This window comes from Podarcis tiliguerta, assembly GCF_965153285.1.
Source record: "Podarcis tiliguerta genome assembly, chromosome: 10".
Lineage (NCBI taxonomy): Eukaryota > Metazoa > Chordata > Lepidosauria > Squamata > Lacertidae > Podarcis > Podarcis tiliguerta.
Genome location: NC_139543.1, coordinates 57,736,566 through 57,760,673, shown reverse-complemented (window position 1 = coordinate 57,760,673; position 24,108 = coordinate 57,736,566). Strand labels below are relative to the sequence as shown.

Here is a 24,108-nt window from a genome sequence, read left to right as displayed (position 1 = left end):
CAGGGCATTTGCATAGACACTCCCCTCCTATCGTGCCAACAGAAGACATTTCATTGGAAACAGGAACTTCATTCTTCTCACTCGAATTTTTCCTACAAGAGTGTTGATCGGTTTCAGCCTGGAGCCAAGAACTGAACAAGCATAGAAGCAGAAAATGGAACTTAGCAAAGACCGTGGCATTACAATGAATGATGGGAACAAAATCCCCCTATTGGGGTTTGGAACCTATTCCCCGGATGCTGTAAGTAAAACATTTAACTCTCAGATTGTTGTAACTTGTTTTTGAGGAACCAAATGCCTGCCAGCTGCTGAGTGCCTCATACATTGCAAAGCACCGCATGCGATACCTCACCTGATCTGAGAAGCCAATTGTGCATGAGAACTTCTTGGCTCACAGCAGCCAAGAATGGTTTGTAGCTGAGAAACAGTTTCCAGTGTGAATTGCTGCAGGGTTCAAAGTCCCCAATGCAAAATTTCTAGTGATATTTTCTAGTGATTTTTTTTTTTAATCTATCCATAGAACCATAAGTGCCCACTATTAGTTTTGTTGGGAGTAACAATATTATCCAAAATTACCAGGCATTAGCTAACTATTCTGGACACTAACAATACATATAGAATCAATTCTTTATCCAAACCGTCTTCATTTGGTCCATTCCATATCACCAGCAACGCAAATTGAGGGAATCAATGTACATTCTTGTTTTGTAATCAAATTAATTTCTAGGAACATCATGAATTTACCAAATAAAAGCAACCACTCAGTTTTTCGAAGGAATTTTCCTTTTTCCATTTTTCCAATTCATATGTCTGCTCTATTCACATGCTAAGTGAGGGTAGAATCTATTTTCTACAAAGAGATACATGCTGATGAAGAGACAGGTATGCAAATCTCTTGGAAATGGCCCCTTAAATATGAATAGTTATGGTAATGAATGAAGCAGCTCTGTGCCAGAGGGCAAATGGGTGGGTAGTTAGAAAGACAAAAACTAGGGTGTGTGTGAGAGAGAGATCCAGGAGTTGGAAGCAGAAAGCAGGCTGGGCAGCTGAGAGATGGAGCCAAGCCTGATTTCTGCTGGAATCCAAGGCTATGGCCGTGGGAGAAGCAAGTCAATGATGTGAACCCCTCCATCCTTCTTGTTGGCATCTGTCCTAAGTCTGTCCTAAGACACAATGGAGTGTGCCTCCAGGGGAAAGTCAAGCTGCTGTGTTAGCAGCACCAAAGTGACCTCTCTGGGGTGCAAGCTATGGAGGTCCTGGGCTGCCCAGATGAAAAGGCTCCCCTCTCATCCTCGCTGATGTGATCCAGTGGGAAGCAGAGCAAGACATTTGGCGCCACCTTGGCTGCAGGAGTTGCCACAACGAGGCTTGCAATGCGCCACCCAACTATCTTAGGACCTCCACCCTGGAGAGGACCCAGGCACCATCAGGGCTGGATCTCCACACATCAAATAAGTGTTTAAAGTGTTGTATATTTAAACAGGGAAAACAGGTAGTTAAAAACAGGACTCCATGTCACCATCTGGTGGCAAAATATTATATTGAAGATACAACACACACATAAATGTGACTTACAGGTACCCTTTGATATAAATTTCCCCACTGAAGCAAAGACCTTGACTAACTTTTTCACCTTTTCAACTGGCAGGTTCAAAAAAGCAAGTGTGAGGAGGCTACAAAGATAGCAATAGAATTCGGCTTCCGTCATATTGATGGTGCATATGTATACCAGACTGAGGAGCACGTTGGGCGGGCCGTTCGTGCAAAGATTTCAGATGGAACAGTCAAAAGGGAAGATATTTTCTACACTGGAAAAGTGAGTTTCGTATTTTTTATTTTAAAGGTTAGAATATAGTGCCTGCATCATGATGCAGTTTCACAGACATTATTTAACAAAATCAGAGGAAAATGCCCCTCCCTGTGTTCATCCTCTGAGCTCTTCTTTGTATGCCTCCTCCATGTGAGGCTCGGAGGGCGGCAAAACAAGAACAGGGCCTTTTCTGCATGGCTCCCTCTTGGGCGAATGCTCTCTGCAAGGAGGTTCATTATACACCTCTAGGCGCCAGGTGAAAATGTTCCCCTTTAACAAGGCCTTGGACTGATTAATATTCTACACCCTTTTTAAACCTGTTTGTGGGAGGGGGGATTCTGTTTTGACTATTTATTTGTGCTTTTATCTTGTGAACCACCCTGAGAACATTTGATGAAGGGCAATATAGAAATTTAATAAATAAATGGTAAAACTATTGTTTATTAGCAATAATGATTTTTTTAATTACTTTACCTCACCACAGCTATTTAACATACTCTTCAGAACAATATTTGACTTTGCCCTTAACAGTGTGCACACTAGAATAGTCATCTGCCGCAGCTCTGTGAAAATATAAATCTCTTTATATATTTGACAGCTTTGGAGTACCTTCCACCGCCCTGAGCTGGTTCGGAAATGCTTAGAAGAATCCCTGAAGAAACTCCAGTTTGACTACATGGATCTGTTCATAATTCACAATCCATTTTCTATGAAGGTAAATAATTATTGATGTCATAATGCAAGTATTGAGTACAATATTTGAATTGGGGGGAGGAGGGGGGAGAGCCTACTAAAAATATTTTATTCCCTGAAGGAACATTGGGAATTGTCATTTCCTAGAGATGCTGACAATTCTCTGTTAGAACATATCTCAATCAAAGAATGATCACTCCCAGATTTTGGAGGCGAAACCATGCCAGTTAAAGAAAACATCTGCATATAGTGATTACATTAACCACATGGGCATCATAAGAAAGAAATCATGTGCAGAGCCAGACTTGGCAAGTGTAGGATGAACGGGTAAGGAAAGCTTAGCAGAAATGACCGTGCCTTGCTGTTGTAACTACTTGCATTGCAAAGAAAGAGAAAACTCGTAATAGCCAAAACATAATGCCTTATAAAGGGGACGCGGGTGGCGCTGTGGGTAAAAGCCTCAGCGCCTAGGGCTTGCCGATCGAAAGGTCGGCGGTTCGAATCCCCGCGGCGGGGTGCGCTCCCGCTGTTCGGTCCCAGCGCCTGCCAACCTAGCAGTTTGAAAGCACTCCCGGGTGCAAGTAGATAAATAGGGACCGCTTACTAGCGGGAAGGTAAACGGCGTTCCGTGTGCTGCGCTGGCTCGCCAGATGCAGCTTGTCACGCTGGCCAATTGACCCGGAAGTGTCTGCAGACAGCGCTAGCTCCCGGCCTATAGAGTGAGATGGGCGCACAACCCTAGAGTCCCTAGTGTAGTAAGATAAGACCTTTGGAGCAGGCATTTTTTTAAAAAAAGTTTTTATGAACCGCCCTAGTAGGGCAGTAATTGTTCCTTGATAATTTGTCACACACACCCTACGTGATGGCACCTGGGCAGACCGCCCCACCCCCTTCCTACGCCCCTGTGTAGGAGGGAAATTTGGGTGGGTATAAAGTACCTTTGATGTAAACAAGACAGAGCCCTCTTTACAGCACAAGCTGGGGCGTTACCCGTACAGCGCTATCTCAAGAATAAACAGCTTTTGGTTTTGCCTGATCTCAGTTTCCGACTCCTTCTTCTCACAGAGCAATTGACTCCCTCTGGTGAGGATCCCTGGGGCAAATTTGTCTAACAACGAGGGAGTGAGGGAAAGAAAAAAGGGGATGGAGAGATGAGGACCTGTGCAGATAGAGAAGACAGTTTGTTCTATGGGGCACAGAAAGAATTAAAGCATGTTTGGGGAACCTGTGGCCTTCCAGATGTTGCTCAATTGCAACTCCTGTCATCCCTGATCGTTGTCCTTGCTGGCTGCAGCGGATGGGACTTGGAGGCCAGCAAAGCCTGGAGAAACACTGATTGCCAACCACTGGATTAAAAGAGACGATACTGAGTTAATATTGCAATGTAAATTTTTTTCCTGGCTAAAGTAATGCTTTATTCCTCTTGAATAAACAAGAATGTGAAATGTGGTGCTTCTGATTTGAGTTTCCCACAGATCCTTGCACTGTGGTATCGGCCCCTGCAAGGTGAACTCTCTTTTTTATTACTGTCCATTAATATTAGATAGTATTACAGAGATAAGAGAACTTCTAGGCCTGAAATGCACTTATTCCCTCCGCCTCCTTCTTTTCCAGCCTGGACCAGATTTATTTCCCATGGGAGAAGACAAAAAAATGATTTTTGACAACGTAGATCTTCGTCAGACATGGGAGGTAGGTGCCTGGGATTAGCAAATCCAGCCCTTGAGTCATTCAGATGCTGAGCACAGTAGCCTTCCACCAGAGGAGGCATGTCCAGAACAATGACTCACACAATGGCTCCTATGAGAGCTGGTGAATTATTGCACACTCTTGGGAGTATATGAGTTAGCCTCCAATCTTAACCTGGGGGGGGGGGGGAGTCTCAGCCATTCAACAAACACCACTCAACAAACATGTTGTGTTTTCTTTGCCAGGCAATGGAGGCGTGCAAAGATGCCGGCTTGGTGAGGTCCATCGGAGTGTCCAACTTCACCCGTAAGCAGCTGGAAATGATCCTCAACAAGCCAGGGTTGAAATACAAGCCAGTGATAAACCAGGTCAAGTGTGATTGCTTTTTAAAGGGGTTTGTTCCAAGCACGGTTGAAAGCTTCTTTATTTAAGCTCTTTTGTGAGAGGACCTTTGTTTTGATGAACACAGCCATTCCCTTAAAAAACTTGCTTAAGGCTATAAGATTGCCAATCCAGTCACAAGAAGATATGAGTTGTGGGGTGGACTCCCCTAAATTCCTGGAACCAGTAATGAGTTCTCATTTAATCAAGACTTCTGAAACCTCAGACAAAAGGAAGTGTGGAGAATCCATAATGTTTGAAAGGTAGAAGGAGGCCTGCAAGCAGTCAGGGCCCACACAGCCTCTTGTGGGGACTCTGGAAGTTCTCAGTTGGGGAGTGAACGGCTTTTGAGTTAGGCATCTGGGCAAAGCTGTTGCACACAAGCAGCCCTGATTCACTTGGGCACTGGTGTATATCATGTAACCAAATGAGACCAGAGCACGCTAGTCCAAGGCATTCAATCTGGTAGCTAAGCAGGAGTGATGGAATGACAATGAGATGTGTGCAGCTATGATCTCCCAGTACCACAGAGACAGTGGTACAGATAAAAAGGCAAAGGGACCCCTGACCGTTAGGTCCAGTCGTGGACAACTCTGGGGTTGCGACGCTCAACTCGCTTTACTGGCCGAGGGAGCCAGCGTACAGTTCCAGGTCATGTGGTCAGCACGACTAGGAGCAGGGACCGAGAACGGGAGCTCACCCTGTCGCGGGGATTCAAACCGCCGGCCTTCTGATCGGCAAACCCTAGACTCTGTGGTTTAACCCACAGCGCCACCCGCATCCCTAGTGGTACAGATTAACTTAAATCAGGGCTTCTTTGTACTGTCTGCCCAGCCTTGATGCACTATCCAATTCATAAAAGGCAGTAGGGAGGGTAGGGGGGGAGACAGTCCCCCCAGACAATTAGTTCTCATGTCCTCCCCCTGTACTTTCCACCATTGCTGAGTCACAGTGGTGACTTCAATAAAAGACACTTTTCACAAAATGCATTTACACAGGGAGGAGTACTTAAAACTATATAATTACTTCCTTACATGTGAGATAAAACTGCCCCCTTTGAAAAATCTTGTGCCCCCCTCAGCACCAATTTTATTTTCTGATGTCTTCTCTCCCAATTTGATTCGAAATTTCAGTTTTTTGAAACCCTGATAAAACAGAGTCCCAGATCATCTGCTCAAGTTGATGGAAAGCCAGGTAAATCCCCCATCAGACCTTTCTGCTCAAAATTGAAAATTTAGAGACTGAGTGGGCAGGAATAGATACACTGCAGGCAGGACAGTGCCCAGAATATTTCCAACAGGGCTGGAGTGACAAGAGATTGTGGGAGAATAAGCTTTGTGCCCCATCTTTGGTTAACACATATTTCACGGACGAGGAGCGTGGCAATGGAAACCACAAATGCAAGAATGGTCCTCTAAAGATTCTGATGCATCAGAAAACACAGTACACTTTAAGAAAGGTAACAGCCAGATTTTTCAAGAAATAATAGCATGGTTCTGCTTTTCTGTCTTTCTTTTATTTCACTGTATTCTTTCTTTCATCTGAATTCTCACTTTTGGGTTGTGTTGGGGGATTTTGAATCTGCAGGTTGAATGCCATCCTTATCGGAACCAAAGCAAGATGCTGGCCTTCTGCAAGTCAAACAATATCATCATGGAAGGATATAGTGTCCTGGGATCCCAAAGGGACCCAAGATGGTAAGAGATGAAGCCAAAACATTTGGGGACCACCTCAGGCACCACGAAGGCCCACTATTCCCCAGCATCTACACCAGCTCTGAAGATTGTAATCTTGGTCCCACAATTAATAAAGATCCTCATGGTGGATACCAGCACCAGGGCCTTTTTTATAGTGGCCCCACAACTGGGGAATTCATTCCAGAGGGAGATTTACAATGTTCTTCCCCTCCCATTTTAGACATTCTCAGAAACCTTCCCATTGCTGAAGTGTTGTTGTTGCTTGACTTCTCCCAAACATGTTTTTAAATGTTGCAGGCAGGGGACTTTTTAATAATTTCTGCTTCTGAAATTTTGTGCTGTTTTTCAATCATATTTACATTATCTTTAATGTTGCTTTAAGCAGTAGAATGGCAGAGATGAAAGGACCCTGCGTCCAGGCTTGCATTTACTGTAAATAATTATAGCATTTCTCTTTTTACATAGCTTATTTCGTGTGTCTCAGAAGTTTGAATTGCGTGGCGAGTTCCCGCCCTCCCCCAGTGGGAATAAAGACACATGACACAATTAATTAAGGTTAATGAGCTAAATAAGGCCACAACTTTATTGGTTACAGGTGATGAACGGTATTGGCTTAGGCATTGGTCCTAACCGACTATCCACCTTCAGCCTGTTTGCTTGAAGTCCGGGAAGTCAACTAGGATCTCCCCCGGGGTCACCAATCGGGGGCGTGCCTTAGGCCCTCATCTCTATAGTCTTCAGACAGGGCCACACCCCCGGAATCCTTTATCAGGCTACCCTTCAATATGCGGGGGAGGTGATGGCACTTCCTCTCCCTTCATCTACATAACAATACCAATACCAATGCCTAACCGCCAATACCAAGGAAGTTGTGACGATTTGCTACGAGGTAGGCAAAAAACCAAGCGGCTGGTGCCAATTTGCCAAGTGGAAAATTTCCTACCAGGCCCCTTAACGGTGACCAACCGAGGTCCATACAAGGTCAAAGACGGGAGGGTGGGAAACCGGAGCAGCTGGAGGCGGCAAAAAGGGGAGATCCCCGGCCACCCCTGTGTTAAATTGGGCAGGCTACACACCCCAAGCCAGCCGATTGGCTGTTCAGGGAATGACGCAGCCTGGGATTCCCTCAATCAAGTGGAGGCTGAGAGCCAGCCACGGCGCGCGTGGTGGGGGCGTGGAGCCCGCAATCCCACCTCCTCTGAAGACGGAAGTGGCTTTGTGTTGTTTTTATCTATATTGGAAACTACTTAAATGCTTATTTTTAACAAGTGGGAACAGCAACAAATATTGAGTTCTCCTTCAAGACAATGAGCTGTGCATTCCTCCAGGATCCTCCAATTCATTCGAACATCAACTCTCCAGCAGGCACACAGGATTCTTTGAGCCTTTCTTTCCTGCCTTAGGGGACGCGGGTGGCGCTGTGGGTAAAACCTCAGTGCCTAGGACTTGCCGATCGCATGGTTGGCGGTTCAAATCCCCGCGGCGGGGTGCGCTCCCGTCGCTCGGTCCCAGCGCCTGCCAACCTAGCAGTTCGAAAGCACCTCCGGGAGCAAGTAGATAAATAGGGACCGCTTACCAGCGGGAAGGTAAACGGCGTTCCGTGTGCTGCGCTGGCTCTCCAGATGCAGCTTGTCACACTGGCCACGTGACCCGGAAGTGTCTGCAGACAGCGCTGGCTCCTGGCCTATAGAGTGAGATGAGCGCACAACCCTAGAGTCTGGCAAGACTGGCCCGTACAGCCAGGGGTATCTTTACCTTTACCTTCCTGCCTTAGCCGGCCTGCCCCCCAATACAGATTGTATTTAAGCAAAGAAAAAACCTCTCTTTTGTGCACAAATGCTACCATTTTGGCTACAGAATGATCCACGTGCAACCTATGAGTTTGCGATTTATTGGTAGAGGGAGTAGAGCATGATACTAAAAACTTATATTAATTCAAATAGACTAACCAAGCTTTAAATTCAAAATATTTAGTGTATATTGCATGGACTAGGCCAATACTGTATTAATTAATACTACTGTCAAGCCAAGTGTCCCCCATCCTATAGTTGTGCGTGTACATTTGTGCATCTTGACAGCAGAAACACACCTTCTCTGCATGATGCTCTCCAACAGGTTAAATCCAGACGCTCCTCCCCTGCTTGAAGACCCTTTGTTGGTTGCGATCGCCAAGAAGTACAACAAAACCCCAGCTCTCGTGGCTATTCGCTACCAACTGCAACGTGGCCTGGTTGTCCTAGTGAAGACCTATACCAGAAAGCGAATTGAGGAAAATGCCCAGGTAAATCAGTGTATATAAATCCATTAAAAAAACAATACTGAAAAAGCCCGTCATTTGGACACTGTGATCTCACAGGTCACATGACTCATGTGGGAGGGAAGATGCACATCTTGATTTGGGGACTCAATATGTTGGAGGAGTTTCCAGCAGTGGGTATTCCGAAGCATCACTGCTTCCAGCCATGAGGGCAGAGTTGCAACCATCATAACTAGCTACCTGTCAGGGAATGGACAGGAGGAGGAATGGTGGAGACCGCCTCCCCAGCCTGACCCTTCCAGAGATGAGGAAGACAGTATAGATTTACAACAGTGGTTTGCAGAAGGTCACAGATGAGAGGCAGATGAGGGGCAAAGTTGGGAAATGATGGATGAGGAGGAGAGGATGAAGCAGAGCTGGAGCAACCGGCTGACACGTTATCACTAGAAAGCCTTCCACACACCCCATCTCCCAGAACCCGGCGAGTCTTAAAAGTAGGAGAGCAAAGGGCTCTGAGACAGATGGCCCTAAGTGGAAACCGTAAGGTGGGTGGTGCTGTTGACGATTGGGGAGAAGGGGAGTGAAGATTTACTTGGAGAAAAAACCATTACAGTGGTACCTCGGGTTAAGTACTTAATTCGTTCCAGAGGTCCGTACTTAACCTGAAACTGTTCTTAACCTGATGCACCACTTTAGCTAATGGGGCCTCCTGCTGCTGCCGCACCTCCGGAGCACGATTACTGTTCTTATCCTGAAGCAAAGTTCTTAACCTGAAGCACTATTTCTGGCTTAGTGGAGTGTGTAACCTGAAGCGTATGTAACCTGAAGCATATGTAACCTGAGGTACCACTGTGCTACAAGAGGCTGAATTTCTAAGCCTCTCTCTAGGACTATCGAATAAACAACATTGGTAAGAACTTCCTTGTCTTATCCATTATTGGCAGCCTACTATGGGGAGTTGGATTCTCTGACGCCCAATACTACTATTGGTATCCTTATCTACCATGAATTTGTCTAATGTTTAAAGCCATCCAAGTTGGTGGCTGTCACTGTCTCTCATGGAAGCAAGTTCAGTAGTTTAGCTATGAACTGCAAGAAGAAGTACTGAACTACATTCGCTGGAGTATGACTTCCCTCACCCCTGACCATTGGACATGATGGCTGAGACTGATGGGGAGTTGGAGTCCATCCACATCTGGGGGGCCACAGTTTCCCCACTCCTGTTCTATTGCAAACCTACATTACTATGCATATAAAATTCCCTCAGTGGGAGGACATCTGGGCTGAAGCTGTTGAATGAAGGAACTAAACTTTGGAAAGTGGTAGCAAAGTTCGCTTTGGTATCTTTGTTGCTGGAAAAAGGTGCACAGCTCTGAGGTGCAAAAAGAAGGCATGAGGTAAAAAAAAGCACCTCAGCATTTTATTTTCTTCCCCTGACAGGCATTTACTTTCCAGCTGTCTGAGGAGGATATGAAAGCCATTGATGGCCTTCACAAAAACATGAGCTTTTCAAAAGCGGAAATGTAAGTCATATTTAAATAGTATGCATATGGATACATAAAAGTGGTTCACGCAAGAATTCATACTGTGAGAGCAAAAGGAAGAAAAGATCTGACATATTTTAGTTGCTCCTCTGTTTCTGAGTATATTTGTAAAGGGATTTAAAGGTATGTGCAATTGCTCTGAATTCATTTTTTTTTTTTGCCCAGAAACAAACTGACAACCAATGGATCTCATACAAAAATAAATAAATTCTTATGCTCCCTTCAGCCAATGCATAATTTCCTTTTGTGGGAAATTAAACTAGCTGGCCCTGTGCATTGTTTTACAACTGCCCTCGAAACTGCCCCAAGTAAAGCCAATTATAGTACCATTGAGAGAATTCCAGGATGTTCCCCGCAGTATTTAGAAGCCTCTAGGAAGAAGTGGAACTGGTAGTGGGCTAGCAACCCATATTTAGAGAGATCATCTCATTTGATTTTCTCTGCATGTGCATAAACTGGGAATGCAGAATCAACTTTCAGCCTCCCTGCTGAGTGGGCATTCAGTGGCAAACTTGGGGTGGTTACTATGTACTGTTCGAAGTGGTCTTGTGAGACAGTGGCTGGCAACTCATCAATATGTGTAATGGTTCTAGGGGTTGCTCGTGCGTAAAAATCGGCGCCACACCTGGGTGGGTTGCCTGAGTGAACCCTTTCTGTCTGGACAGCCACTCACCTGTGGCTGTCTCAATCGCTGGCAGAATCTGTCAGTGGGCATTTCTTAAACTTCTTCCAGCATAAAAGTTCTTTGACACCTAGTCGCCGCCTACTCTCCCTGCGCGGAAGCCTTCTGCGCAAGGAGGGCGTGGGCAGTGGAGGACCCGTGCTCTCCCCACTGGTCCCCTGCGAGGAGTCTTGGAGCCACCTCGCCGATTCCCCCATCTGCCACCCTCCTCCACTGGTGCTACGCTGATTTCCTTCCCCAGAAGATGTGCTGCTTCTCTCCCTCCTGGGACGCTCTCCGGAATCCCTCTGGAGCCCTCCCTCTCCTTCTGGCTCCGATGGCAGTTCCCTGACATCCACCTCCTCCCCAGGGCCCCCTCCACCCCCGGCGCGATTTTTCGATACCAACTCGTCTCCTTCCTCGGCCAACGATGCGGGGAATCCCCTGAAGGAGCTGTCACCATCCTCTGAGGATTCAAAACCAGCCTCCCACCCGCTCCGATCTCTCACCGCAGGGTGGACCTCCCAGTCTGATTCTTCCCCCTCTGACAATATGCTTAGAGAATAACTAGCACTTAGATATTAGTAAGACAAAGGAGATGGTGTTGGACTTCCGGAGGAAGAGAGGGGGACCTGCCCCATTGTATATGTGTGGAGAGAGTCTCCTCCTTTAAATTCCTGGGAGTTTACCTTAGTGAGGACCTCACCTGGAAAATCAACATAACTCAGGTGGTCAGAAAGGCCCAACAGAGACTCCATTTCCTCAGGGTCTTGCAAAAGAATAATGTTAAACAACAATTGATGAACTCCTTTTACCGGTCCACAATAGAAAGTGTCCTTTCATATTGTATCACAGTGTGGTATGCTGCCCTGGTCTCTACAGAGGATGGTGACTACAGCACATGATATCATGGGCTGTGCCTTGAGTCCGCTAGATGACATTGCAAGGGATTGCTGCCTTAGGAGAGCGAGAAAAATTCTCGGGGAAGACTCACACCCCAGCCATCATCTCTTTAATCTTCTACCCTCGAGCAGGAGATATAGGATAATCAGCTGTACCAACAGGCTAAAAAATAGCTTCTATCTGTGGGCTGTTAGCCTGTTGAACGGAAAATAACATAGCGCCATTGACTTGTGAGGTGGTGCGTTGTTCGATAAGAGATTAAATGTTTGGGGGGGGGCTTGTTTAATTTCATTGTACACAGGATGTACAATGACAATAAAGGTATTATTATTATTATTATTATTATTATTATTATTATTATTACAATGCCTCTGAGGGTTGACTCTTTGGTTTTGTTTCAGAATTGCTGAGCACCCAAACTATCAGCCACCAGATGATGAATGACAACTCATCCCCCCACCCCTCTCCCATTCTAAAGAGCCACCATAGTTCCACAGCACTCACAGTATCAAAAATACATTTCAGCACAAATGAAAGCTACTCTAGCCGTGTGAATGATTCTTTGATTTCATCTGCAGAAGTGGAGGAGAAATAAGAGGATTTTTGTCGTCGACGTTGTTTTCATAGGCACCTATTTAGCACGGCACACATGCTGGTTTAATAAGTATTCCCAGTGAGCATAAATACAATACAGGGAGCATAAATATAAAATAGTTTAGCTGATAGCCTGGAAAAATTAGTCTTAGTCTCGAGTTGTTATTGCAGCCCATTGATATTTTTATTTTATTTAGGCTGCCTTACAAGGCAAGGCAAAACACAGAAAAACTCAATAAATAAAAGCAAATACTCCTGTGGCATAGCAAGAAATGCACATTTCTCAAAGTTGTCAATTTAATTTAAAGTTAAATGAGGTAATCTGCCAACAGCAGGGCTGCTTCACAATAAACTGCTTTATTTTCATGCAAGCAGCTTATATAAAATATGTCTTAAATAATAATTTCAGTTAATTTCTAGAATAAGGCATAAGATGCTAACAGAGATTCTATGCAACTCCTATCTATACTAGGAAAATAAGATTATCCAAACAGATGTTTCTGTGCTAGACAGAACTACATTGTGTGGTCTCATGCTAAATTGCCTGTTTTGTAGTCACTGAAATCAAATGTGCTTAAGAGTGCCTGAACCCTGTGTAGGACAAATGCTTGAGTCGTTTTTTAAATGAGTTGCACCATCTACTAGTGACACCCATACCCAGAAACATCTAACACGCAGATGGCTGAAATAAAATTGCACCACCTACTATAAGTAAATGCTTCCATGTTAGTGTGTGAGCAAAGGAGACTGAATATTGCAGCTGGTTTTGATATGCCCAGCAGATCCCAACCTCTGTACTTCTTGGGTCCAGAAGCCCATTGCATGTGATATGCGAGGATCTGCCATCATCTCTACCCCCCTGCAGGTTCTGCTTTATAAAGGGGCAGCTAAGAAGTGTCACGGCTGAGGTAGAACAGAGAGGTTGGGATGGGGAGATGAAGGGTAATTCTATGCTGCATATAAGCTGGCTCAACTGTGCAGAAAATCCTGGGAACTAGTTTTATGAAAAGTGTGTTGACCACTGTGTGGCGGCAGGGGAGTAGAAGCTCTCTTCGAACAATTCTCAGTATCCTCATGAAAATACAAGTCTCAAGACACTTAAATCACTGGCCCTGTCTCCTGTACTAGCCGGCTGCAGAGGGTCTGAAAGTGAGGCACTGTGTAACTTCCAAAGACAGATTGCAGATAAAAGTGTGTGTTTCTGAGCCTTCTTTCCAAAAGGTCTCCCTTCCTGGTGCTTTGAGTTCACATATCGCTTGTACTCTCCTGCACAAATGTGATGGACAGTCAGTCATCTGTTATTTGGAGAATCTGGACAAAAAAAATTGCAACCTCCCTGTGGTTGCCCTGAGTCAATCAGATCAGAGCTTCCCACAATTCCTTTTCAGGTAAACCAGGAGATAGGCTGTTTCACCCCTACAGGAAGGAGAAAATAAGCAAGTCAAAACCAAACAGCACAGTGGTCAACCTGTAGTTAGTCCTCAAATCTCTATCCAACAGAGTACACAGGATTAAGAAGATGCCCTATACCTACTTGGACCATTGATCCAATTTCTTCCCAACAATAAACGCCTAGGGTGGAAAAAGCTCATCTTGAAACCAGCTCATTCCAAACCAAAATGCAATGGTTTTTTTTATTTTGTGTTCCACACAGCCAGCCATACTCATTTCACTGCCTCCTCCAGCACCCGCCCCCCAGGTCTTCCAGTAGGATTAAGAGAAAAAACAGTCGGCCCGCCTTACCAGCGGAGATATGCTTTTCCATAGGTACATTTGACATCATCCCAGGATACCTGCAGAATACACAGTACAAGGAGCAAGCGAATGAGACAGATTCAAAACCCCACTCACATCCACTGCAAAAGCACATAAAATATAGAGCTAATATTAAAACTTTTTTTCTTATAATAGATGAAGAGAATTATTATAAGTTGTTACACAGCTGATAGATGACTCTGTGTGTATTTTTTTTTTAATTGAAAAAATATTGGGTTAACCTTTTAAGCAGATGTGTAATTCACTTTTAAAGTAAAGATCTTTTCACAGACCACTATGCAGAGGTTTAAGACCTTTTACACACATCTTGTTCTAAATATTACCCAAAGATGTTGGGTGGCCATCTGTCATGGATGCTTTAGCTGAGATTCCTGTATTGCAAGGGGTTGGACTAGATGACCCTCAGAATCCCTTCCAACTCCACAAATCTATGGTTCTATGTAATTTTTGCTGCTACTGGACTTGGTTATCTTTTAATTAGGGCTGCTTCAGACTCAAGCCAATTAACCCATGTTTTATATATAAAATCTATAAAATTGCCCAAGACTCCGGTCCTATAACTCAATGGGACCTTCTTCTGAGTAGACATGTATAGGATTGCACCATTATTCACAACTGGCCCTAGCTGGATCAGGAACCACTAGCATAAATCAGAGGTGTCTATCTGTAGTGCTACATGGCTTTGAATGGGAAGTGCATTCTGACATCCATTCAAATGCCCATTCCTTGTTTGTGCACAATTAGGTCTGGGTTTGGACCATCGTCCAGCATGGCTTGCAACCTTTTTCAATGCGCTGACACACATCGTGGTTAGATCTCAGACCCTGATTTTGCCAGGAGAGGTGGAAGGGAAGGGAAGCAGGCACAACGCCACATATAGGCTGCCTTCCTCACCTGACAGACGCTCGAGTCGTTGAAGCAATACCACCTGCTTTCCGTGAGACTCCAAATGTATGCAGAGTAATGACCAAAGTTAGCTGATCCCGAGTGTGCAACAACCGCAAACAGATCATACAACCCATCATCCTGGAAAGAGTCATAGAGAGATATTTTCAATGGAAGACAGGAGAGATACAAAACAGGGAATTACTATCACTGGACAGGTCCACATCATATGCCTCAATGAGGCCTTTCCAGCATTACACCTCCAGTATCTTTCTGCATTAGACAGTGCCTTCCTGAGATAAAGATCCAGTGTAGTGTCGTGGTTGGACTAGGACCTGGGTTCAAGACCCTACTCAGACATGAAACTCATTGGGTAATCTTGGACTGGTCACTGTCTCTTAGCCTACCCTACTTCACGGATTCTTTTGAGGATAAAATGGGGAGGGAGGAAACCATGAATGCCACATTGAGCTCCTTGGAGGAAATGCAAATCAAATAAATAAATGTTTTGGGGTCCAATATACCCAAAACAACATTTTCGGCAGGCTTAATCTCCATTTCAAATTTAGAGAAATGTTTTCCATTTTCCCTTGTTTAAGTTGCATAGCACTTCTAATTCCCTATTCCCAGTGCTTTTTTAATAGAAAAAAGGTGGCGGTACTCACCACGAAGTTGTTACAGTAAGTGCCACACTTTTAACATGGGGGGGGTTGCCAGTACTGCGGAGCCTTGAGTACCCCCAGAAAAAGCACTACGTATTCTCCCCGCTTTTTTTAGAGAATAGACTATCGTACTTCTCTGACTCCCCACCGACCAAAGCGCTTCAACCTTATGTCTTCCTTGAACATACCTCTTAAGGAGGGGAATTTCTGCTGTGGGGTGGGGATAGGAGACAACAATGTCTTCCTCAAATACTGTTGCAGAACAAACAGTATAGCAACCTTGAAGTTGAAATGACATCCCTTTCTGGGACCTGTTAATTCCTGCTTCATGATACTGAGAGCATCTAGAACAGCGTCCACAGAAACAAGGGTGGACAAAATGCAAACTTCCACTCTTGGGACTAATATTGCTCTGCAGTTCTTGAATAAGTTATCCCAGAATGTGATGAAAGGACTTGGTTGACCATGGTGGAAACAGATGCAGTCTCAGAGGACCTGAACATTCAGTCCAGGCGAGGCACCCTCCTGCTTTAGCCCATAGGTTGGGAACCTGTGGTCCTCCAGACATTGCTGAACTATAAGTCCCCTCATCCCAAGCCATTGACCATGCTTCCTGATGGGAATTGCAGTTCATCAATGCTGGAAGAGCCAGAAGTTCTCCACATCTGATTTGGGCCATTTCATTATGCCTTCTAAGTCCAAAGTGAATGATGATGCAGGTAAGTGTCTCACCTCCTGTGCGTCCTGGTTGTACTGTTCTGGCGTCAGAATCTCACTGAAATTTAGGCTCTGTGGGAAGGCTAAGGAATGGCTGATTTTCCGAGTCTGGCTGCCTTCCGTGCAGCAGAAACGCTTTAGGTGCAGCATCAATGTCTGTGGCAGACGCGTAACTCTCATGCCCTGCAAAATCGATGCACACCGACAATGAAAGACAAAGACTGGAATACAGAGGTCAGCATAAAACAGTTGCAAAGCATTCTTGCAAGGGACTACTGATCCAGGGAAATCACGCCCTTTTCACCCTTCTGAAAACCTAGATCCCAATGCTGCGTTTAGCAAATTGCCACTAGGCACTGTGGCATTTTCCCTCCTAGGTGTGTGACATCATACTGGGTCATAAGGAAAAGGTTCACTAAGTGTAAAATGATTAACCAATAGGAACCCAAGGGGAGGAGTTAGAGTTAGAGTTGTTAAGAAGTGAGTCTGGAGTTAGAGAAGGGAGAGGGAGGATAAGTCTGGGGGTTGGGCTAGTTTGATGTGAGAGAATCTGTTAAGAGGAGTCAGTTAAAACAGTTGGGATAATCAGTTAGAAGGTATTAGGAAGGTATAGGTCAGTAAAGAAACTAAGATTAAGAAACTGACAAGAAAAATTCTCTGAAACCATAAACTTGCTAATGCTTATAAAATAAACTTGTTTATTTGGTTTAATGTTAACAACTGTCTGGACTCAGTGTGTACACGAGAGAAATGGGTTGGTGGCCGCGGGGAAGTGATCACAGTGGTGGCACAGGGATCAATAGACTGTCAAACGTCCGGGGACCCTGTGTGAACACCACAGTCACCTAAACCACTTCATACAGGGTGGGAACCACCTTGTGAATTGGGGTGTAAATACCTTGGAAACACATGAAGCTGCCTTGCCAGGCTATAGCTCCATCTAGCTGAGTCTCATCTACCCTGACAGGCCGCAGCTCTCCAGAATTTCAGCCCTACCTAGAGATGCCAGAGATTGAATCTGGGAACTTCTGAATTCAAAGAAAATGCCCTGCCAAAAATAGCCAAAAGCCAGACCCCATGATTCTTCTATGAACAAATATCCTCATCCAACATGGAAACAACATGAAGCTCCAAGGATTAAATTGCCAATTAACGTTCAAAGGCAACATTACCCGTAGATGTGGTGTTTCCAAGCCACACTGTTCGCAGTGGCATGCATTTTCATCCACCAGCTGTTCCGAAGCAAAGAAACAACGCAGTGAATCTCCCTAGAAGGATTGAATAAGGTAAAGAGCAGAGATTAGTCCCATGTGCCCAGAGGAATTCATGCTGGCTGGCACTGATGCGAGTGAGAATCCAGAAGAATCTGGAGGGCTACAAGTTGGCTTTATCTGACAGCCCCCCTGCTTCTGATGTGATAACAAGGTGTCTGTACCAATTGCACATTGTGTGTATTTGTGGAAAATACACAGGCCTTCAACCCAGTAGGAGCCATAGGTTTTTAAAAAGTTGTTACACTTGCATCCAAGGAGTCTGGAGCAGCATCCATGGGGTTTTCTGCTAATCCTTCTGTTTAGGCTCTGGCCTGATTTCAGATATGCTACTACACTGGATTATTGTGCCTCAGAGTCTACCTTCAGACAAGGTAAGTACCCACCATCACCCATATGCCAGGCCATATTTGCCAAGTTCTCCCACATCTGTCTGCCCTGAGATCTTCAGGTGAAGAGTGGTATGTAAATTTAATATTATATCATCATCATTGCCTCTTACTTTGCCCTACTGGCCACTGCTTTGGCCCACCTGGCCACATGCACACACCTGACACAGGTGTGCATCACCTTGAAGCCATGACCACAGTAATGGCAGTGTGATGCCTGACAGAGACTGTATGGGCAGGTGCCTCCATTTTGTGCAGAGTCCCTGTCACATACAGTGGTACCTCGCAAGACGAATGCCTTGCAAGACGAAAGAGTTTTTCGTTTTTTGAGTTGCTTCGCAAGATGGATTTCCCTATGGGCTTGCTTCGCAAGACGAAACTTCTTGCGCCTTTTTTTTAAAACCGCCAATGCATTCCTACGGGAAACTGTCAATACGCAGTGGTGCTTCGCAAGACGAAAAAACTTGTAGAACGAAAAAACTCACAGAACGAATTAATTTCGTATTGCGAGGCACCATTGTACTGAAATAGACACTGGCAGCCCCAGAAGTTCTTTTGTCCCCAAAGGTTGGACATGCTGAAGAACTAGAAGCACTTTTCTAGAAGTTTGGGGATCAGCTCCTCCACTCTCAGCCTCTCGCTCTCTCCATACATCAGAACTCCATTCAGCACATCCCTCTACAGAAAAGCTCTGCTCCCCAGGCACAGCAAGCAAGGTGGTGCAGTTGGTTGTGGAGCCCTATAAAATGATCTGAAACCATTTATCAACGAGTTCTGAGTACAGCAAGAGTCTTCCCCTTCCTCCTCAACCAATCTTTCTGGAGTTTTGTTTGTTTGTTTAGCCTCCTCTGCCCCACTTTCCATTTCTGGAGCCCTTCCGCAGCAGAAACACTGTGTTGATATTAAGCTTTCAATATGCGCACACCCTCTACAGGACAGGAGGGAGCACTACACTAGAAACCCAGTTCTGACCCATTTGCTTAAATGGGATGAAGCACAATGAGATGGAGACCCTCTTCACATACCAATGTCCTGACTGGGTGAGAATCAGAATCAAACATTGGGAGTGGGAACATCAGCAAGTTGCTATCCTTCTTCATTTCGGCTGAGCACTTTTGACACACTAGGTTCTGCTGCAGCTGGATGGTGTGCAGGAGAGTCAGGCTTTCAACCTTAAAGAGAGGGGAGGAGAAAACCAGAAGCGAATAAATAATGTGCTCTGTGTTGTCAACAAGCACTGCTCTTTGCGTGGTTCCACTGAGAGGCCTCAAACTGGTTCCCATTAGAGTGAAAACAAGCAGAAAGCCACCACCAAGCCCAACTAACTACAGAATCCTCCATTCAGCAGATCTAACCCAGACATTTGTCTAATCTTCTTTGAAAGCCATCCAAGATGGTGGCTATCCTGCTTTCTTGTCTATGTTTACTATTGTTTTATTACTAGGCTGTGGGTTCCCCCCCCCCCAAAAAAATGGTTGAATTAATTTTATTTTTTAATTATATACACCATTTTTTAATGAAAAAGCTGTTTATAAAGTTAATAAACAGAATAGGAGATCCCAGTGTACTTTAAATGGAGAGCAGGGCAGGGGAAGGTGAATCAGATTAAAGGATCCTGGAGAGTGCTGTGTACTCAGTATTTTTAAGTTTATGCTATCAAAGTCTTTGTTACGTGCTTCTCGGTTTTGTATTTTATGTGTGATGGGAACTCTGCAAATTAAAAGGGCACAACCCAGAGCCATATTACAAGTTAGAATAATAGTATGATTTCAATTGCATGTTTTCCTAAATAGTAGCCGTGGTGGGGAGAGATCCAGGGGAGCTGATCCCATTTCTGCTACCTTAACAGATGTATTTGCTGAGTTATACAGAACTCTCTGGCAGGGCTCCGAACATAAGCCTGCATCATAAGTTCTGATTTTTCAACAAGGGACAAAAGTATTCTTGGCTATACTTCAAGGGCCTCTGCAGGTAACTCATTGTGTCTGCATACAACGTGGAAGTAACATGTTTTCCTTTGCAAAATCCGGACTCTTACCAGATTCACATTGGTGATTTGGTCCTTAATTAGGTTCCAGAGGATCAAGAAGAGTTGAGAAGCATCATACAGAACAAGCACTAGACAAAAGGAAGAGGCACAAGCAAAATTTAGCACAACGGCTTGTTTACGCCTTTCCCAAACTCCTCTATTTTCGCCCCTTTCCTCCAGATTCCAATGCTCTATATATTTTTTAGCAGCCATCCTTCCATTCTTGCCCCATCAATCCACAAACACAGCCTGACTAATGTTTCTGAAGTCATTTATCAAAACACCTCTGCACGCATTCTATAGGGCAGCATTTCCCAACCTTGGGCCTCCAGCTGTTTTTGGACTACAACTCCCATAATCCTCAGCTAGCAAGACCAGTGGTCAGGGATGATGGGAATTGTAGTTCGAAAACAGCTGGAGGCCCAAGGTTGGGAAACACTGCTATAGGGGGAGGACAGTTATTAAGTATAAGCAACCCCCACCCTCCAAGTGACACCTCCCTACGGGAACCAGAAAGACTCCAGTTGCTCCTTACATTTCACATTGTGCATTGAGAGGCAGCGGACAAGATCCAAGGGATGCACAGATCTTCTCTTGCTCCGTTGCATCTGTTCCAGAAGCAAGAGCATTTGATAAGGGACGCTTGCTTTCTGCTCCGCAGCTTCAAACGGCACTTTGATCCTGGCAACAGAAAGAAGGAAAGCTATCACCACACTTTACAGTCAGAAAGCACCGGGCCTCATGCTTTAAGGCTGCCATCTTAACCACACTTCCTTGAAGAAAAGTCACAACAGAAAGGTTTGGTTTTTTTTAAGAACTAAGTGTAATCACACATTTAATGACTTGCAAATGCATTCGTTAAATGGAAGTTTAAGCAGGAACCTAGCAAAGGTTTCGATGCCAGGGTTGGCTTTCCACACTCCATAAACGATGGAATTTGCATCTGCAAGATGTGGCTATGGCAACCAGCATGGATTTAAAAACAGATAAGAAAAATTCATGGAGGTCAGTCGGTAACTACTACCCACGATGGCTTGTTCTCCCTCAACTGTTGGAGGTGATATGCCTCTGAAAGCCAGTTACTGGGAATCAAAAGAGCTCAACAACCAACAACTTTTTGGTCCAGATTTTTACTCCTTTAAATATGGCAAACTGAATTAAGCATTCCCCCCACCCCACCGCCCTCTAGAGAAAGAGATTTTGATCCAAAGCACTGCACCGGTTGGTGGGGAAATCCTCACTCACCTCCGGAGTATCATAGTGAATTGTCTGTTCATGAAGAAGACCTGAAGCAAGGAGTTGAGGCAGCAGTTTAGTCCAATATTGTACAGGCCAACAGCCCCTGGAAGTAAGAGACAACACTCAGACATGCAGCTTTGGTTAAGGGCCAGGAGAATGGTGCGATTTTGACTTATGATTGCAATCCTATGGACACTTTCTTTGGATTAGGTTTCATGCGGGGGGGGGGTGGACTTGCTTCAGTGTAAATAGGCATAGAATCTAAAGCTAAATTACATGAAACTTGGGGTGGGGGGATAAATTTGATTAAGTTCACCGTTTAAGGTTCACCGTTTTCAAAACAATGCACAAGCCAAAACTGGTGGTGTGAGGTGAGAATATTCTCTGTAATGCTGGTGGTCAACAAAAGAGATTTAAAGACTCAAGGGAAATCTTTTAAAATGTAGTATAAACACCGACAACTGGGAAACACTGGCCTGCGAGCGCTCCAGTTGGAGAAGAGCCTTTACCAAAGGCGTCATGGGCTTTGAAAACGCTTGAACTCAGGACGCAAGGGAGAAACGTGCTAAGAGGAAGGCATGCTTGGCAAACCCTCACCATTATTAACTCCCTCCCAGAAACCTATGTCCCCACTGTGGAAGGATGTGTGGATCTAGAATTGGCCTCCACAGTCACTTACGAACTCACCGTTGAGACCGTGTTCATGGAAGACAATCTTACTTGGCTACGAGCGATCGCCAAAGACAAGCAAGATAAACGTACCATTGAGCTCTAGGGTAATTTCTACACACACTCACATCCTGCTCTTCACCTTCCACTCAGACAAGCAAGAAGTCTTATCAGAGTTGAAGAACACATTTCAGCCAGGCAAAAACATTTGAGGAGGGTCTGAAGCAGGGTTGGTGAGGGGTGTGGCCTGGGGACAGGTGCGTGGCTTGGGAGAGGGTGTGGCCCGAGGTGTGTGTGCCAAGGGCCAGACAGAGAGGCCCAGAGGGCCACAGTCAGTCCCCGGGCCTAAGGTTCCCCACCCCTGAGAAATGAAAATGTAAGAAAAAAATAAGATGTACCATTTCTTGAGTCTGCCATCCCACAAATCTCTTGGAGCTTCTGGCTGCACGTCTCCAAAGCTTCCTCTGTAGAACTCTCCTCATCTGCCTCAGCCGTCATCGTCTGATATTCCTCCAGCTTGAATGTCCTTTTTGGCTTTGGACGTCCAGCTCTCTGACCCATCAAACGTACTATAATGCAACACAAGTAGACAACATGCAAATCAATTTTCTCCCAAAACAAGCACCTCATGTTGTCTCTTGTTGCTCCTGCTGCTGTTTTTCCAGGAGGGAGAAGAGGGCTTGCTGGTCACCGTGCATCATCGTTTCTTGTTTTTATTCTCTTTAATGTCATATATCTGGGGCAGTTGGCCAGGCAGGTACATTTTATTCTTTTCCACTTTAAACATATATTACCCTTTCCTACAACAAAATGGTGTTTAGTCCCATGCAAATGTGTTTAGCACCAGGGCAGCCACAGAAAACGCTATTTTATTTCTGAAGTTCACGATGGTGCTATGATGTACATGTGTTCAAAATGAAAACCTGCACATGCTCAGAGTATTTCTTTCCCTTTCCCCCTCATCACAGGGCTGGCTGGCAAATTTGGGGGTTTTGATCTAACTTATCAGGAAGATGATGGACTTTGCAGAACTTGATAGACTGACAGGAAGGATTCGAAATCGACGAGATCAGAGATTTACAGAAGATTGGGAAAAGTTTACAGAGTATATGCATAATTTAAGTGAAAAACAAATAACGCTTGTAAGCTTTAATGAAGCTCTGTAAAAAGAAATGTTAGAATATGAGTAAAACAAGATTTAATTTACAAAAATAATAGGTGGAAGGTTTTAGAAATGTGTAAGAAATTAAGAAGGGAAGGAGTATCAGTCAAGTTGAGGGAAGTCAAAAAAGAGAATAGATGTAAAAAAGATGTATGAATTGTATTAACTTTTTATTGGAAAACTGAATAAAAATTATATATATATATATAAAAACTTATCAGGAAGAAGATAAATGTTAATGGTGTGGTTCTGAAGTGAAGTTATAAGCACTGCAGTCTAAAGTGGTGGCATTGTAGGGGCAACATAAGCATTCAGACCAGGGTCAAAATTTTTGCCAGGTGATGGCTGAGGCTGGAGGGAATTGAAGGCAGAGACATCTGGAGAGCAGTAGGTGAACCCCGACTTCAGCAAGAGACTCTCTCAGCTCCACCTGATGATGCACTTTTAAATAGGACAGACCAATTTTTCTCTGCTATAGGAGTATGCCAATTTCTGAGTTAAAAACGGAGGCAGAATATGATCCCTTATCCATGTCGCTCAGTTAACCCTGCACCCTTTAATTTTTGAGTGAACCCAATGAACCCTCTGGGGCTCCTTTCTATTCCCTATTTCCTATTATTTTGTTTCTCAACAAGTAGTTTTTGTCAGCCTGCTGACGTTCCTGATCGCAAAGAGCCATCCCGGTAGAATGAAGTTAAGGATTGAATCACAAAATTGGGTCATCTAAATCAACCCCGCTGCAATGCAGAACTCGAACCCACGACCCTGAGACTAAGAGTCTTGTGCAAACAGCGCTATTTTCCCAAAGCAAGTGGAGCACCGACTCTCTCCGAAGAGCTGAAATATTCAAAAAAAACAAGCAAGCAAACGGAATATGCAACGTTTGAGCACGAGAAGAATTGGGACTTACTGCGCCTCGACCGCCAGCCGCCCGGATCTCCTCGTTGCCCCGCTTCACTTCGCTTTCCACGAGCGTGGAAACGAGCCCGTCCGCGCCTCGCTTGCCAAGCTTCCCTTCTGAGCGCGGCGCTCCTCGGCTAGAGGGCAGAGCGGAGCCGCCGAGATGAGTTTTGATTTCCC

At 44.9% G+C, this 24,108-nt stretch overlaps 2 protein-coding genes and 1 long non-coding RNA gene across 4 annotated transcripts; 2 read left to right on the top strand and 1 right to left on the bottom strand.

The window, feature by feature from the left end:
* Positions 1-24: 24 nt before the first annotated feature.
* LOC310659179 (aldo-keto reductase family 1 member C3-like) lies at positions 25-12,893 on the top strand. 2 transcript variants are annotated; one of them, XM_083402384.1, is made up of 9 exons: positions 25-241; positions 1,664-1,816; positions 2,409-2,525; positions 4,118-4,195; positions 4,438-4,560; positions 6,161-6,270; positions 8,386-8,551; positions 9,968-10,050; positions 12,037-12,893. In XM_083402384.1, exons 1-9 carry the CDS (start codon positions 155-157, stop codon positions 12,077-12,079), a joined length of 960 nt encoding a protein of 319 aa, XP_083258510.1. In that variant the 5' UTR covers positions 25-154; the 3' UTR covers positions 12,080-12,893. The 2 variants fall into 2 exon arrangements, with proteins under 2 accessions (XP_083258510.1, XP_083258509.1); XM_083402383.1 differs by having other exon boundaries at positions 28-241; positions 1,649-1,816.
* LOC310659312 lies at positions 10,057-11,971 on the top strand. Its single transcript, XR_014502746.1, has 2 exons — positions 10,057-10,657; positions 11,295-11,971. It is a non-coding gene; the product is annotated as an uncharacterized lncRNA (long non-coding RNA).
* Positions 12,389-24,108, bottom strand: USP18 (ubiquitin specific peptidase 18). The gene is made up of 11 exons (XM_083402342.1): positions 23,939-24,108; positions 22,265-22,435; positions 21,204-21,300; positions 20,494-20,639; positions 19,968-20,047; positions 18,955-19,101; positions 17,442-17,537; positions 16,285-16,452; positions 14,900-15,031; positions 13,973-14,022; positions 12,389-13,645 (listed from the first exon to the last, which is right to left on the bottom strand). Exons 2-11 carry the CDS (start codon positions 22,425-22,427, stop codon positions 13,591-13,593), a joined length of 1,134 nt encoding a protein of 377 aa, XP_083258468.1. The 5' UTR covers positions 22,428-22,435; positions 23,939-24,108; the 3' UTR covers positions 12,389-13,590.

Excerpts from the sequence above, each read along its gene's own strand:
- LOC310659179 (XM_083402383.1), top strand. The coding sequence starts at position 155 with ATGGAACTTAGCAAAGACCGTGGCATTACAATGAATGATGGGAACAAA. Across the intron at positions 1,817-2,408 it reads ATATTTTCTACACTGGAAAA|CTTTGGAGTACCTTCCACCG; the intron begins GTGAGTTTCGTA and ends TATATTTGACAG. Across the intron at positions 2,526-4,117 it reads ACAATCCATTTTCTATGAAG|CCTGGACCAGATTTATTTCC; the intron begins GTAAATAATTAT and ends CTTCTTTTCCAG.
- USP18 (XM_083402342.1), bottom strand. The coding sequence starts at position 22,427 with ATGGGTCAGAGAGCTGGACGTCCAAAGCCAAAAAGGACATTCAAGCTG. Across the intron at positions 17,538-18,954 it reads CTCACCCAGTCAGGACATTG|GGAGATTCACTGCGTTGTTT; the intron begins GTATGTGAAGAG and ends CAATCCTTCTAG. Across the intron at positions 15,032-16,284 it reads ACAACCAGGACGCACAGGAG|GATGATGGGTTGTATGATCT; the intron begins GTGAGACACTTA and ends GACTCTTTCCAG.